Source organism: Pavona decussata, unplaced genomic scaffold (genome assembly GCF_977016875.1).
Source record: "Pavona decussata unplaced genomic scaffold, jaPavDecu1.1 SCAFFOLD_188, whole genome shotgun sequence".
In the NCBI taxonomy this organism is placed as follows: Eukaryota; Metazoa; Cnidaria; class Anthozoa; order Scleractinia; family Agariciidae; genus Pavona; species Pavona decussata.
The window spans coordinates 130,195-147,500 of NW_028145597.1; the positions used below are offsets into that span (position 1 = coordinate 130,195).

The 17,306-nt window shown below is 39.7% G+C and overlaps 2 protein-coding genes across 4 annotated transcripts in view; both read right to left on the minus strand.

Moving 5' to 3' along the window:
• Nucleotides 1-17,306, minus strand: part of LOC146462415 (uncharacterized) — a 52,412-nt gene that overhangs the window by 17,615 nt on the left and 17,491 nt on the right. For 2 of the 3 annotated variants that reach the window (XM_085085669.1, XM_085085667.1), the window contains exons 13-21: nt 16,029-16,388; nt 14,439-14,591; nt 13,775-13,801; nt 13,088-13,171; nt 12,820-12,917; nt 11,147-11,342; nt 10,717-10,746; nt 8,986-9,264; nt 372-574 (exon numbers count right to left, since the gene is read on the minus strand). In XM_085085669.1, coding sequence (XP_084941795.1) covers nt 372-574; nt 8,986-9,264; nt 10,717-10,746; nt 11,147-11,342; nt 12,820-12,917; nt 13,088-13,171; nt 13,775-13,801; nt 14,439-14,591; nt 16,029-16,388 — 1,430 coding nt within the window. The remainder of the gene's footprint in view (nt 1-371; nt 575-8,985; nt 9,265-10,716; nt 10,747-11,146; nt 11,343-12,819; nt 12,918-13,087; nt 13,172-13,774; nt 13,802-14,438; nt 14,592-16,028; nt 16,389-17,306) is intronic. The other variant, XM_085085668.1, reaches the window with a different exon arrangement.
• Nucleotides 1,671-6,901, minus strand: LOC146462416 (uncharacterized). The gene has a single exon (XM_085085670.1). The coding sequence runs from the start codon at nt 5,478-5,480 to the stop codon at nt 3,147-3,149; it is 2,334 nt and encodes a 777-aa protein (XP_084941796.1). The 5' UTR covers nt 5,481-6,901; the 3' UTR covers nt 1,671-3,146.

Sequence of the window (17,306 nt, forward strand, 5' to 3'; positions counted from 1 at the left end):
CAGGCAGGCAGGCAGGCAGGAAGGAAGGAAGGAAGGAAGGAAGGAAGGAAGGAAGGAAGGAAGGAAGGCAGGAACGAAGACAGGCCAGGGATGGAGGGTGGACAAGAAGGGAGTAGGGAGAGAGGGGGGGAGAGAGAGGGAGGAAGAAGTCAGTTAAGAGAGGGAAGAAAAAATGAATGAACGACCGAATAGAGTAACACAATGTAGGAACAGTGGACGGGCAGAAGATGAATGACAGCAAGAAAGTTGTTGAGTGAGTAAGTGTCGAAAAGCACGCGAACGAAATGATAAATAAATCAATCTCTAATTCTCAGATCAATTGACAATCTTTTTTCAAGTCTTTCGCCAAACCAAACTTTTCTGCTTCTTACCTTTTTAGAAGCTTCGGTGGGTGACCTGGTTGGAGCTTCTTCCGTAGCAGTCGGTTCCTCGGTTGCGGAAATCGTCGAAGTTCCAGTAGGCTGAACCACTGAAGACGGCGAGATTTCCAAAGATACAGTCTGGCTTGAATAAACAGCACTGACGACCGGAGTTGTAGCAGTCATTACAGTAGAAAACGAGGAAGCATTGTAACCTGTAAATTTAGATAAAAAGCTGGTCAGCCGTCCATCTGCAAAGCTTTATGCGGGGGCGCCCTTAGGAAATTTCAGGGAAAACTGCTTTGCCTGCCATTACTAGCTTGCTTACATTTCGCTTGCTATTCATTTAAGTAAGATCATCTCTGGCGATGAGTTTAATCAATTTAATCGATTGCTACTTCCTTCTAGCAGTTTATATTATTTGAAACCACAGTCTGAAAGTTTAAAATGTCGGTAAACAATTCGTAGACTACTGCTTGGCCTTTTGCATAGTTAACATTTTTAAGTTTACTCGAAAGATGATAAGATTTATACAGGTGTTTTACTGACAGTAAGACAACAAATTACAGGACTTTCATTTCCTTACAAACATAACCCAGGCTGATCTCTCTTACCGATGACATAAAACGGGGCTTCACTGATAATTATTGGGAAACTCTCAAGTGGCTGTCAAACCTTTAAAAATGCTCTTATTGAGGAGATCATCTCTGATAAGAAACATGAATATTTCTTTGAAAAATTATGTTGATCAAATTCATAGTGGACGGCTTACAGTGATTTTGCATCAAATTTTGAATTTGCCGTCCCCACTCCACTCCCAAGCAATACTGGAAGTTTAACGGTCGCATGCAAGGAAAAACTTCACGACATTGTGAAGCTGGAGGGGAAAGGAAAGAGAAGAGGTCAACCATTGCCGACACTTCTGACGATAATGTCAGTGGAGGACCGAGACTTATTTTTTTACAGAACATGTTTCCAACGAAAAGGTCTAGATATAAACTTAGGCTACATATACATATACATTATCTCTCCCAAACTAAGAACTTGTTCCTAAAGCATAGCTCTAGCTTAAGCGGAGCTTTAGCGTACGGAATTCCTTACCGAAGAACTAATCAACAACAGCTAGTTCCTCAGCTACTATGAATCAAAGGTTTTCTATCTCGGACCCCGAAAAGGCAAAAATATATTGTCAAAGAAGGGCGTCGTATCTTGAAAAGGAAAGAGAGGAGGAGAGTGAGAATTATTTCGCTGGACGGTAAAGAGCACTTTCCAAATGGATTAAAATTTCCACTTTATTTGTTTATTTTCCTAACTGTCTATTGATGTATTTTTGTTTACTTATTTAGTTGTTTGTTTGTTCATTTATTTATTTAACAACAGCTGTTTATAAATAAAGTGCTATCAGTTAACTTGCATGCTAGAATCTAATACAAAGGCAAGTCCGACGCGCAGGATTACAGACCAGCAAGGTCTGGCTTCCTTCCGTGGAAAAAAAAAACATAACTTTTATTTCCTTCAGCTAATCAAGGAAGGTTTTCAGTGGGTATTGGGGTGTCACTTGGGAATCGTGTTTATTAGAAGCCGCGTACGCGTTCGAAAATGCAACAGGTATCCACTACATCCTTGACCTGGTAATTGTTCACCTTACAGGACTTAGGAAAGTTAAGTGTGAACTGAATTTTAAACTGAACCATATTTAATAGACCAACTAGAACACCATCAAGTTATGTTTGTGTGATGTTTGTTTCAGAAGTTCTTGAGCTTCGTCATCGCAATTTCTTAGCAGCTGCCATACCTAAGAGCGCGTAAATGAACTGAATAGTGTGAAGTTATATACCAAACCGACAAGGAAGAGTATTTCATCCGAATTTCCAGTTTTCCACACACCGAGAAATGGTTTGAAAAAACGAGGCACAGCCGAGTTTTTTTTCTTAAACCAACTTCGAGGTGTTTGGAAATAGGATGAAACACTCTTTCGAGTGTTCGTTATAGCTTCTCAAACCATTGACAATTCTTGGAGAAATTCAAAGAAAAGGTTCAAGAAATTTTATGACCATTAATATCACATTTTCAAACCTCCTTCACGGTAATGATTTCCTTTCTTATCTCTTCATGAATTGTAAAAGAGCAGTGTCACCTATTTTAGCGTTATTTTGAATGGCCGTAAAACATATTTTGATCGCTAGAATCGTTAAAATAATGGCTCAGTTTTGTTTTCAATAACCCTACAAGGGCACAGAAATTACTATTGGTTATGTTTAGCTGCGGATGGCAAGGATGGAAATGGATTACAACTTGAAAAACATGCATATAGTCAATACTATATTTGCGGAAATCGTCAATACTTCGGATTTGTCTTTTATAGGAATCGATTGATGTCAGAATTATTTGGGATTCGGGAGGGTTATTCCATATCTTAGCCGGCCCAAGATACGTTAATAATGTTTACGGTAAGTGACAGTATTAAACCTGCATGGGAATATAAAATCGGCGCTTCTTAAGTTATGAATAGAACTTTTCGCTTTTCTCTTACTCTGTGGGCATGTGCTTCACTTTCAACATCATGCATGCTATATCTTGAGGTCACCGATTCTGAAGGGTGGGTAAGTTAGCCAGCTTCAATAACTGCAGTTGAGTATGCATGTGCCTCTGGTATTACACTATTTGAGTAATAATAGAATACCATGCCCTCACGAAGATCAGCACTTCATAAACAGCGATTTGCACAATAAGTTGGGTTCAGCGGACAAAAACGCCATTATCTTGCTTGAACACAAGACATAATGACTAGTTTACAAAAGATGTCAAATTGTCATGAATGTTGACCTGATTTTCCCAAAAGCCAAACACTTCCCTGAGAGTCTTCCTTACAGCAGCACGAAACTCTCGGATTCTCCAGCAGAACACGATTGGGTTAATACTGGAGTTGACAAACATCACAGAAGTGGTGAAATTGAAGGCCAAGTGTATGGAGTAACCACGTCCTACGAACATGACCAAAAGCGATGTACAGATAAGAGGAAGATAACAGAGAAGCATAAGGAACCAGATTACGAACATGTTGAAGACTGACTTTTTGAAATGTTGCATTTTAAACCCGTTTCTTCGTTTACTGACTGTCTGATTTTCATTTACCCTTGCACTGTTTCCGTGACTCGATCTCTGACGTTTAGCGGGGCTCGTTCCCTGATTGTGACTTGCTGTTTTGTTGTTTAACTCACTTTCGCGTGTTAAAACAACTTTAACCTCGGTTGTTTCGTTCTTTTTGTCTCGATTTGTTTCTTTGCTTCCCGAAGGTGTAGTTTCATGATCTGCTAAATTATAACTCAAATTTTGAATCTGATTCAATCTCTTAACATAGTTGTTGTCCTCTAACGTCTCAGTCATTTCAATACTTTCATCTCCTCTGTGACATTTTTCTTTCCTTTCAAAAGGTGTGGAACTTCCATCTAGAGAAAAATTATTCTGACGTTGAATATGATGCCATCTCTCACAAGAGTTTTCATTCTCTGACAAAGTGGATTCCATCTGTTCTCTTTCATGTAATTCCCGCCTGAAGTTAAGAGCGGTGTCATCTGTTAAAGAACTGTTCAAGTTATAATCCTGATAACATCTTTTGAAACAATTGCTGCCCTCTGGCGATTTTGCTTCATTCTGTCCTTGATACGTTTTCTGCCTTTCAAGCCGCGCAGAACTTTCATTCACTAAAACATGGTTTTGATCATGACTCGGATCCAATCCCTTCAAGCAGTTCTTGTCATTTATTGACTTTTCTTTATGGATTGTTTTCTGTTTTACATTAGCAGTCACTTCCTCTCCTTCAGCACAATTTAGATTTGGGCTCCGAGAAAATCGTTCAAATTCGTTTATGGCTTCCGATGAAGAAGTTTCTGCTTGTTTGTCTTCAAACACAAAGGTCTCACCTTGAGGGTCGGTGAAGATTTGATATTCTTGTTCGCTGTCAATCTTCACCAGCTCTATTTCGGTCATTGTGAGTTCAACATTGTCAACTGGATGTTCTGATTGAAATTCTTGCTCTTCTTCCGATGATGTTATCTTCTTTGTTTGTCCATTTATTATAGCACCGGTAAACTGGTCTTCTAAGGGTGAACTAGCCACAGCCGATAGCTCAGTGATTTCTGAATTTCGCTGTGTCGTCTCTACAACTTGGACTACTCTATTTTCTGGCGGTGCTGTTATATGGCTAATGTCCATCTGCTGCTGTACGACCACACCCTGGCTAACGGAAAGATGTTCCTGAGAAATCGAATTTTCCTGGTGTTCCATTGTTGCCTTCTTCTGCAGCCCAGTCACGGCACTTTTCTTCCTCAGGTCTCTTCCATTGCCTTGCTTTTCCCTTTTCGTTGTCGGCACATCACGCACCTTTGCATCCACAGTTTCACTTTGATCTCTTCTCAATTGTTCTTTGCCATCTTGCTCCCTATGACAGCTAGAGCCTCTAGAATCATTTTCTCTTCTCTCCGCAAAGGAGACCTCCTTCAACTGGATTGAAATCTGACGCTGGTGATAGCGCACGATTTGGAAGATCCTCACATAAGACAACAACGCAATTAACAGAGCGATTGAAACCGTGCACACAAATACTGTGTTCTGTGCATCAAGTGCCCACTTGAACATGGAAGCGAAAACTGAGCTTAGCGTCAATAACACAACAATAAGAAAACAAACTCGAAACTTAGTAACTATGGCGCTGTATTTCATGTGCAGGTGAAGCGCCAGTAGTCGATCCAGCGAAATCACAGCCGCAGTCCAAAGCGATAACGATGTCAAAAAGTAGGAAAGGAAGTTGAACGTGATTCCAGCGTAACACGACAATACGGAAAACGGGTTTAACAAGTACGAAATCTTGTAAACCAAGTAGGCCGGTTCGGCTAAAAACCCGACGCAGAAATCGGCGAAGGCGAGGTTGACCAAGAGAAAATAAGACGGCTGGCGAACGAATTGCGGCGCTCTACAGATGGACACCAAAATCAAAACATTTCCAACGATAGCTGTTAAACTGAGAATGGACATAACAACACAGTTTATAACATAGGGAGAGAAAAGGTCGCCTTCCGTTGGTAGAACTTTACTGATGTGAGAACACTGTTCGTCGGCCATTAGAAATTTTGAGGCTGGTATTGTTGTCGAGGACTCGAAGATGTTTTCAGTGGAAAGGACTCTCTTAGCTGACACGCTTCATTCTGGACAGCAGTATCTCTAGTTCCTCGCCAATAAATAACCTGCTTCTATGTTAGCCGCAAACATCGATCACTCAGTTAAATCACCATGGAAATGAAAGGAAGAGAGACCAACTGCCGGACTAACTTCAACGAATCTAACAAAATCGATAGGAACTAAAATATTATCTTCGCTGACACATTGAGGCATCTAGTGGTCTTTTTCCCTCTTGGCTTGTAACTTCACATAAGAAAAATTTGCTTGAACCAGGCGTTGTAAAGTGCATGTCACTCCATCTTCGCCTGTCTTGTCCAGAAACTGCGTTAAACAGGCAACAGTTCACCCTTAAATCGGAAAAACTGGCTTTGTTATCCGACCGATATCGGTTCTTATGAGCCACTCGACATATTGCAAATTCACACATCCGTCAATACTAAGATGTTATTCCACATCATATCAACGTTTGCTTTTAAATTAAACATCCAACATATTATTTGCTATTCTTCATTAAGGTGGCTTGCAATATCTAAGCGAATTTCATTAAGGGTTCTTTTTTCATTTATGGACGAAAAGAATAAAGTGTGTAATTATCATGATCGCAAAGGAATTTAATTAAAACGTCGGTCGATGTTGCCAACACTTCAGCCTTGCTTAAACGTGATGTATTCGAAAGAACGTTTTGACGTCCAAGCTAAACAGAGCTCTATCAGTCATTTCGCCAATCTAAAGTTAGATGACAATCTGTCAATCAGCTAAAACCCTCATTAACAAACTCTGCCTAAAATATAAAATACCAAATACGCGAACAAGACTGTTCGTGTTTTTTCAATTGTTCCACTACTTCGCTTGACTGAATTAATCCAAGTATTGCCACATCATTCAACTCAAAATTACTCAAACTTACAAATTGAGTTTTCGTCTGGTCATTCAAAAAAAAAAAAATATATAACACATCTCCCTGACAAGTACCACTATCGTATGCGCATAAAAGGAAATTTGAATTTCAAGTAGTTTAAAAGCCAGGTGATGTTTTATTACGGTTATTGTAAGGGAATATAAAATGGATCAGGGAACAAAACGCATTTGCATTGATCCAATTTGACCAATAAACTAAATCGCATATAAAGGGAATATTATTGCTTGATAAAAAGCCAACATTCGCGAGGCCGAAATTCTTCCAATAAGAAGAAAAACCTACAGCTCGCTTACTGCGTAGGCCGTGCAATATTAATGACACATATTGAGGACTGATAAGAAGCAAAATTTTCTGCTAGTCTTGGAGAACTAAGCGAGGAAAATTTGGCGATATATAGAGCGATAAAAACTAGAAGAAGTCTTTATCTTGTCTTTCTCATTTAAAATACCCCGCGGCCAGGAAAATAAATACTTCAGAAAAAATGCGTCACCGTCTTATAGGCGATAGCCGCTTCGGTAATTTTCAATAATTTTCACTTCTTTAGCAAATATACGTCCTTTTTAACGTTTGCAAAAGTCGCCCTTGTCAGTTAAATTTAACCAGCTGAATTACCGAAAACATCATTCATGCTCAGATCACGTGATTCATTATCAAACTAAATCAGTCACTTCCACGATAAAAATTTCGTCAATGTAATGCTCATAAACACCATTTTCATTTTCACTTTGCAATTTGTATTTCCTCTTTCTTGATTTTATTTTAATACCTTGGTACTAGTGACATGTTGTTTTTCCAAGCTAACAAAGCGAGACGATCTAATGGTTGTGTAATTATTATCATTAACATTGTTTAGCCAAGAAACTACACGAAATTCACACCTATATAATAGAAATTTACTTTCAAGTTTACTGAATTCATGTAAATTTGTGACCATTTAAATTAAACCCCCGATGAATACTTTCCTGTGATAGACCACAAAATTGACTTAATACACTTTAATTATTGTAGAGGTTCCCTTTACTGACTTTATATTCAAACGAATGATGAATGTCGCATTTTAAAGTGATTGACAATGAATAGTTTTAATAAGTAAAACATTTATGTCAATTAAAAGGTAAATATGGGTCATGCAGTCTTAATATTTTTTTGTTTTGTTTTTTATCTTTCTCATCTAACAGTTCGGAAGTCTTGCTTCTACCTGAGGTCAATTTAATTATAATAATCTTTTCGAAATCTCTTACGCATTATACTACGTAGTTGAAACTGGACGTCGTCGTCTGTGTTGTGCGTGTTGTGGACGTGTTTTGTATTTTGCCAGCTGCTGAGTTCCATTTTGATCAAGCCGTTAAAATTCCATCTTAAATTATAAGTTATATAAGTCGAACTGTGGTCATCTTGATATTACTGAATCTTTGCTGAACACCTGGTCCAAGTGGTTCAAAAGAGTTGATAACTTTAGTATCCAGCGGATAAGTCACTAACCAGCGGATAAAATGGATTGGCTGGGGTACATTTTATCCGCTGGATAGCTATTTATCCACTGGATAGAGTTATCCGCTCTTTGAACAACGAGGCACTGGTTTCTAATGCGTTGAAAACCGATAGGTTTTTCAAAACGCGGCCACGCACAATTCTTGCAAGGATTGGCTATATCAATATTAATGGTGGCCGATGTGCGTGCAATGGTTTCTAAATTTCTATATATCAGTACAGTTGGGTGGAGTTATCAATCTAAATCCACCACTGCAGTGGCCGCGATGGTGGAAGGGAAAAAAGTCACGGGTAAACCTTACTGGCTCGCAAAGTCAAAATGAGTTTTGTGAGCTAGTGACAAATAAGAGCGCTTGATATGTACTGACGCTATCTTTATCCATCTAACCAGATGGAATCATAGTTGCACTTAACAGTGACTTAATTAAGACCTTTAGTGCACTAGGAACAGCAAAAGACAATTTGTTTTCAACAACCGATCCTTCGACAAAACTCGATCATCCTTTTAACAGTCACATGTGTTTTCCCCAAAGAATAATATTTCAACTAAGATGCATTGTAGCTTCAGGGTTTCACCATTACCGAAATTAATAAATGGAATAGCTCTTCCTGTTGTGAACGATAAGAGCATTCTGACGTCCACGGAAGTAGTCAATATTGAACCATGAAAACATTCGAATAAATTTCCTGAAACAGTTTGATTAAATACCCTAATGGCTTTCTTTCAATTTATTTTCCTGTGGGTCTTATCTTCCTTACTTGACGAATTGCCTTGGTTCGTGAAACTTAGCCCGACATAATTAATCTATTGAAATATTAAAGGCATTATTAGTTGCTTGGATGAAATGTAGGGTACCTTACTATCAGTGTGACGCGAAAGTCACTTTCATCATAGCCAACGTGGAACCAGACGCGCGCGCGAAGTGCGTGGGCTCGTTTCGCGCGCGCGTCCGATTACCCGCTGTCCTCCCAATTTCGAGCGCGTCTGTCACGCAGGTTGCTTCTATTTTTGACATAACGTGATGACAATTTACTTACCTGTCCAGTATGCACTGCCGATTCCGTCATTGTTACCACAGATCAGTGAAGTATTGGACCTGCATCTCTCTTTACACCGATCTTCATCCTCCTTATATCGAGTATAATTATCATTCATGCAGGAACAATTCTTCAAAGATATTGCGGCCCAGGAATATCGTTCTGCAAGGCAGAATTCTTTACAGTGCGTAGGAGAAGCTTCGTGGGCTTTCAGAATCTTTGTTTTTAGGGACAATCCGTCGCTAATTTTCACACAGCCAAGATAATTTTCTTCGTTCACTGTGAGAGAAAAGAAATAGAAACTATCAGTGTCATTGGTAGAGCAAGCAACAAATGCCTATCCACGCGCAAAGCGATTTTCCATTTAATTTTATAGTGGGGGGGGGGGGGGGGAGAGGGGGGAGTTAAGCTGTCTAAACAGAAATTTAGAGAAAGTTCTCAAGCAACCTCGTCCCCAGGGTCTCTCCTCTTGACGTCCGGGAGATCTGGGAACGATATTGGTTCTCAAGTGTCACCGTGCAGTTACAAATAAAGGCGTTTGATTCTCGTGTACTTTTATCTAAAGCTCACAACCAATTACTACCCTCCAGATTTATTTTTGTACAAAGGACACGATTTGTACGAACAATCGACTGTCTAGCCCAACTTTTTATGAGAATTTGAGTATGGCAAGCACTTAAGCAGTTTAAATTTTGCGAGCAATTGGCCGTAGCAGAAGACAAACTTACGGGCACTTGAAAATATTTTAAGAATTAAAACTGACCATTCAATAGGTTGATCTCATTGCCGCCATGTTGGTGTACAAAAACAAAAGGAAATTTGTTCATATAGATTTCATAAAAATGGAGTTAACTCCCAGAGGAGAAAAATCTTATTGTTCCTAACCACCAACATGGTCACCATGACGTAACGTGCAAACAACCTATACCAGGGGGTGTAAAGAACATGCAGCATATTGAGATACACAAGCACACCTCCCAGTTGGCCTCCGATGGTTTAGTGGCAGAGCACTGCAGCAGTACTATCGTCGTTCAAGCTTGAAAACGCTATTTTACTGATGGCGTCATTTGACTACAACTAGCAGAATTCATTTAGTTTTCAAATTCAAATGTTTTAATCACAGTGTAGAACTGAAAGAACAACAGCTCTAATTAGCATGAGAAAACAAACAACTGAAGGATTTGGGAAGTTGTAGTCAAATGAAGCCACCGTGAAAATGTCCTATTGTTTGAGGCTTTCTTTTCGCAACTTTTAATGCCCCATTGTTTCACACCAAGGTTTAAACACGTTTAAAAGCTGTTTAGTTAAACACATTTTAAAATTGTGTCCTTCATAAAAACTACTTTCGGAGTTTTGCCGACTACAGATTTAGCACAAATGTGAACATAAGTTAAACCAGGAGCCATAATCCCTGATTATGGCTCCTGGTTCAAAGTTTACTTGAATCCTATGTCAAAGTCAATGGTTCAGCTTTTGTTACCAATTTTCAATTTTAAAAAACCTGGTTTAACTAAACATGTTTTGTTGGTGTGAATGGGCCTTAAGTAACGACAAGAGCGCGACGTCGGTCTCTCATTTATCAGTACGAAAAACATTACAGTAACAGTGACGTTCGATTAAGAATTCCGAAAATTTTCTTGCGCTATCAGAGCGTGTACTAAATGATATCTAACAACTCCGAGGAGGGCACTACAAATGACGTGCGGAATAAGAACGACTGACTGGCATTACCTGCTGCTGGATAACCGTAATCCCATGTTCCTGCAAAGGAAAGGAAATCAAAATAAAAACCTTTGTTCATCCCTAACCATGGTGTAGTTTACAGGCATTGCTGGTTGTCATATAGCAGTCTTGGTTTTAACGATTGCGAAGCAGTGGTGTTAGGTGCAATGTGGATGGGGGATCCAAAACGTTCCTGTCCAAACGTTCCGTTTTCCCATTTGCCAGCCCCCCCTCCCCATAAATAATGAACACTCCCTTACCAATACGATACCAAACAAACAAACAAACATAAACAAAGACAAACTCCGAAGAAAAAAATAAGGAGAAAAACACTTGTTAGATACTGCAGCATATGAAACTGCTTTACAGTCATATTATTGGCTGTATGCATCATGCTACCGAATAAGATAAAATTAAAACGCGCGGCTAGAAAACAGACCGTTAATAACCACCACTCCGTTATCTCCTGGCACAGAGCCATTCCCTCCCTTGGTGCTTTGGTTTGCAACTGGCTTTTCTCCTACTAGTCCCTCATTAAAGAAGATTGCAATGACGCCTCCTCCTCCGCCGCTACCTTCTTTGACTCCATTAGCACCTTTAGCTTCCAAACTCGCCTTGTCACCGAGGATAACGGACTTTTGAGATAAGGAAAATAATGTCAAATCATTGTTTATAGTGGAAATGCACTTAGCTACCAAGCTTGTTTACAGGCACTCCACCCGAAAATAGCGCGAAACAATCAATCAACTTAAACATAACAGGTTAAAAATCCCAACTGGAAGGAGGCAAAATTAAACAGCTGGATATTTACAAGCGTGGCCGAGGACGAAGCTTGAACCCGGGACCTCCAGATTTCAAGTCTGGCACCCTAACAGCTGCGCCAAGCCGCCGAACAAGAGATAAGAAAAAGATGCAATAAATTAATTGAAACATCCCTCACCCCCACCCCACACCCCCTCCCCCTCCCCCCCCCCCCCCCTTCAATGTAGACCGAATGTTGTCTCATCGTAACCGTTGTTAGAAAAGAACTTGTTTTGTGGAGGAAACAACATTGACAAGGGGAAGGAGGATGAGATCCGTTCAAACCGTTTCAAAGGTTAAGCTTGGATTGTAGGCTTTAAGAGGAATGGTAGGTTGCATTGGATCCTGACTTTTCGTAAAATTTTTAGGAGAGTGGAGGTTACATCCCTACATGTATTGTGTTCCTGTATTGCAAAACCTGTTCACTTATTAACTTTTTTTGGTGGCTTGAATGTTCTTACATACATAACTTGCTTATTGATGATAACGATAATGATAATGATAATGACAATGATAGTTAAATTAACTAATAAAACATGCCCATCAAAGATGATTTCAGAAGGGAACTCAAACGAAACGATTGAAAAGAAAAAGATAAATAAATAAATGAATAAATAAATAAATACAAAACACACATGAATGGAAGTAAGACAAAGTAGAAAAATAGGGAAAACTGATTTTGATTTTGATTTGAGTTCACGTTAAAATTCTCTGATACAGCTACGATTGCTACTGTTTTGATCTAATTCATCCATTGGAATGAAGTCCTAAAAGTTCTCCAGTTAGTGCAAGAAAGGGGCCTTCGTAAATGGCGCCTATTCCGTGTTCGTCTACTCGCCTTGAGCCTCATGTGTTCTTACGTCTTGGTTTGTCATCAGAGGCATCCAACGAGATCATTTAAGCAAAATACGTAAAATATTGTCTTCTTTGTCCCCAGATCGTTTTGTACCCTGCCCAAGACATATATGTGGAAACTAATACAGATCATATGTTCGGATGCTTAAGCTGAAAATTTAAGTTGCAGAAAGTTTAGGGAAAGGAATCTGATTTTCCTAATTTACTAGCTGTTCAGTTAGCTTGACGAAACTGCTAGCTGATTTTCTTTTTCGTATTTTTATCGGCATATTGGCCCGTTCGAAAACAAAAGGAATTAGTTTTCTAGTATTACGAAATTTTGAACTGACATTTTGCCAAACAAAACTTAACATTTTCTTTACTGCTAAATGCGAATTCTGAGGCAATTAACGTCCGAACAGATATCCAAAGAAGTGAACCCTGGTCTATCAGCTTTACCGTTCATCTATTCGTTACCTTCTTAGAATTGAGGATAATTGTTCCTCCACTGCTTCCACCAATGGAAGCCCTGTCAAAAATCGAGAACGTTTCACTATTGGCACGAATGGCAGCATCTGCAACACAGACCAGCAGTTCGCAATAAGCATTTCACTGAGTCGACAGACATTTTACTTTAATCGAGAAAAAATATCTAAAATTAACTGATGGTTGGGTTTGTTTCGTACAGTTCAAGGACTAGCATTGTCAGGCTAGAAATTAAACTACAGATTTTTTAATTACTTACTAATTGTTAAGTTCTTGCCTGACGAAATTTCAATGGCGCCTCCGCCACACGCAAGGACCGAGTTTGGGTCGCCTTTTGCGGTACCTGAAAGAAGGTAACTGAACATAACTGAAGAAAATGTCACGCAACTCAAATCTGTCACATGATGTCAAGCCTTATAGGTGATTTGCAACCAATCCCTGGAGATCCACAAAGGCAACGGCATGGCGGCCATGTTGGATGACAAAACAAAAGGTTCTGTCATCCAATATGGTTGCAAACCACCTATAACATACCCCACACTCTGAAAGGTAGACTTGCCTACTAGTCAAGCTCAGATCTTTTTTTCCTGGACAAGAAAAAGCCAAGTGCGAGGTCGAGGCGTTAGGGGGAACGCTAGAGAGGAGGACAGCTATAGCTCCATATAAAATCGGAAATGAGAAGAGAAAGACCCGGAGTAAAAATTTCTACCTGAAAGAGTTTGTGTAAAATTTCATGTGAAAAAAAAAGATCTATTTTTCCTGAAAGTTCTTTTTATGTTTTAACTGCCAAATAAATGTAAAATTTCATGACATGAAGTTCTTTGAAACTGTTTTATGAGAGATTCTAGAGCTTAAATGCAAAAACAACACAAAACAAATTTAAGTGGTGAAGAAAAGAACTTATGTGATGGAAGAATGGCGTTTGTTGTCTGTGGATGTCACTTACAATTATTTGAAGAGCAATTCGATGTTCCTGTGGTATAAAACTAAAATTAGCAATAGTGATCAACCTATGAGTTAAAATCCTTCCACGTACTACCATCATGAAACATAAAACCCTCCCCCACCCCCACCACCCACCCATCCTCGACTACAACGGTTAAGGTCACCTGCGCATGTGTAACATTGCGACCCCATAGGGCCGACACAGCGGCAAAATGAGTGCGCATGCTCCGCAGATTTGTGAGTCGAGCGAGAATCGATTACGAATGCCCCACTTCAATCGCCAAATTCACACCTGTTACCACAATAATTTTTTTGTTGAATAAGATATGTGATGGAGGAAGTTCGAAGGAACCTTTCCAGAAAGCGGCAACCTTATCTATTTTGATTTGGGCTTATCCCCGCGAAACGAAAACAAACAACGTCATTTCGACGTAACATTGCTCACGCGTGACGAGCATGCGCACTCATTTTGCCGCTGTGTCCCCAAAGGGCCGAATTATTTGTGGACATGCGCAATTAATATTTCACCTAATCACTGTGACGACGACAACACAGTCTTTTAACCATAATTGTCTGTAATGTACTATGTATGTACTGTGCTCACTGACTAAGACCCTGTTTCTTGCATTCTTTTTTTCCTTATTATTTCTTTATGACTGAGTTACCTGTGCTCCCACCGATAAGGTGTATATTAGGCCGTATTCCATAAGTGTCTCCGTAAATAACACCTGTAGTATCCTCATACAATAAGCCTCCCTGTCCGCCATGCCCAGCGCCCCCATCATCATCAGGTTTTCCTCGCCCAGGGCCTTCGCCACCTAAAAGAAATGTTAAAAAGCATTCTAATTCACTCTCTCATCTCACATCACCTCCGATTAAAAGATATTCCACTGACCACATTTAATTTATTAAGGCTTAAAAAACAGTTTCCTTTAATTTTAATTATCGTTCACCGATGAACGACCAACCCCGTTCCCAGGCCTCTGGGAACAACTTTACTTGCTCGGTAGAAAGGGAAAACAGCCTAAATCAGAAGAGAAAAAAAATGCCATCTACACCCTGCGTTAAAGCCATTTGCCGGCAGTAACCAGTTAAATGAAGTAATCTTAACGTCAGGCTGTGGTAATTTCTAGTAAACTTTGTGCTCTCGAGGTTGTTCAAAGGAAGAAAAACGTGGCATTTTCATATCCACCCGTGAAACAAAAAAGTTAACGCTTGCAACCCAAACTTTGCCACTAATAGCGACATATCGTGCTATAAATGTGAAGGGCCATAAACGGCTCTTAGCTTAAATTTTCAAGCTACATCCTAGCAAAACAATACATTTTCCCCTTGTCCGGGCTAATTTGATGTCACAACCCCCTTGAGGATTTTCTGTCAATCTAACCTTTGGCTTTAATAGATACTGTTGGAAAAGATCGGTGTGCTTGAGATACAGGGCCAGGTTGAGGACATACGTCTAATGCTGGTAAAATGAGGCTCGAAGCAAACAGGCTCAACTGGGTCAGCTTTACAAACTTTGTTAACACCAAAGAAGCGGCGCCATTGTTGGTGGCGACATAACGTGATCTTTTAAAGCCATCGTTCCTGCCGGGAAATGACTTTATATCGTGGCCAAAACCAACCATAGCGTGACCAGGGATGAATTCGTCCAGCGTGACATAATTAAAATAACGTAAAAGCAGCAAAAAGAACAACAGGAATAGAAAATTCTGCAAATGGAGCTTTTTGGACATGGCCGCCATGCGCAGGTTGACATCCTCACTAAAGATTATTATCATTCGATGCATTTTTTTCCTTCCTTTTCATTGGCCGAAAACAAACCACGTGACCTGGAAATAACTGCCAACAAATAATGGTCTGCTCATGCACAATACTGTCCAACTGTATTTTGCTTAAGTGTTTTGCTGCAAATAATATTCTGTTCATACGTAAAAATGGCAGATCGCTTCCCAAAGCTGTCAGGGAGTGATTTGACATCTTTAGTTGAAAAACAAACTCGGCGATCGAATGATAAAACAATTATTGAACTCGGTTGTCGCAAAATATTGTGATTTGTCAGTGTCTCGCAGAGCAATTATTTGCCACAGCCTTCAGCTTCGGCAAATAATTGAGCTGTTGCCACTGACAAATCACGATATTTTGCTCAACCTCGTCCAATAATTGTTAATTATTATTCATTGAAACTCATATAAATGCAAAAGATTATCTGTGTTCTTAATTTTAAAGGGTTCATAACAGTAAATTGACATTACCTGAAGCTTTAGAACGGTTGGCACAGTATCCGCCTACAGTTTTGACAAGTTCTCCTTCAGGTTTTCCTACAACAATATCCACGCCGAGGAAGATTCCTTCTTTGCTGGACACAGAGAGCGAGTTCATGCCAAAAAGCTTAACCTCTGCTGAGCCGTTTATCAGGATCGGGGTCCGAAATTCAAATTTCGCAACTTTGTATTTCACGTCGTTACTTAGGCTTATGGTTTCTATTTTGCCGTAGTACGAATACGCCATGGCGCTGTTTAATGATGTCTTGTGCGTCCATCGTGGCTTGGTGGTGTCAATTTGTAAACTTCCGTTCTGAATGTACTGTACTTGATACGTGTTGGCAGTTGAAACTAAATGGGAGAGAAGCAGATTCAAAAAAAGATAGTTTGTTATGAAATGAGCCGATGATCTCATGATAGGGACCTTAAGCAGAGACGACGACGACGCCGACGGAGACGGAACTTAAAAAATTACCTTCGCGTCTGTTCGGATGAACATTTACACTGTAAACTTTTGTATATCCACGCGCTGTTTGCGCGCGCTGTGTTGCGCGTACTATATTTAAATTCGCGTAAAGACGCTTAATGATCGCGCGAGTTGAATCAGTTAAAATATGAAACAAGCTAACCTGTTGAGAAAGTAATGTTTATATTGAGCTAACCTGTGACGAAGCAATGTTAAACCTTTGAAATATCGAGCTAACCTGGATGAATTAACGTTGGACTGACAGTTTACATGCATGCGTTAAATATGATGTTACAGAAGTAAGTTTTCTTTGTTTGTTTAATTTCTTTCATCCTGTTGTTACATTTGAGCGTTGTAAGGCCGAGTGCCAACGATAATTTCCTTTTTACTTAGATCGAATTATAATCCCAATAATTACGATATCTCCACATTGGCGTGAGTTCTTGTCTTCACGGAACAGCGTCTTCCGAATAAATCCGCGATGATTTATACTCTCTCAGTTTGTGCAATGTAGCCGAACTATCGAGGAGCTAACGTAGTAGGAGCGCCTTTAAAGTTCAGAAAGAGAAAGGAAAATTAATCATCATGCGTTCACGTTCTCCATAAAACCTTAAATTCGGTCATTTCACGTTGTTGTTTTGCAAAGGACGGCAAAGAAATGTACCAAAGTGTAAAACGCACGTGCAGAGCCAGTGTTTTGCTTATTAAAATTATTTTTTTTTTGACGTTCTCGTTGACGTCGTCGTCGTCGCTGTTTAAGGTCCCTATCATCAATTTACTGAGCTATCTTCGATACGCCAACT

Excerpts from the sequence above, each read along its gene's own strand:
- LOC146462416 (XM_085085670.1), bottom strand. The coding sequence starts at position 5,480 with ATGGCCGACGAACAGTGTTCTCACATCAGTAAAGTTCTACCAACGGAA.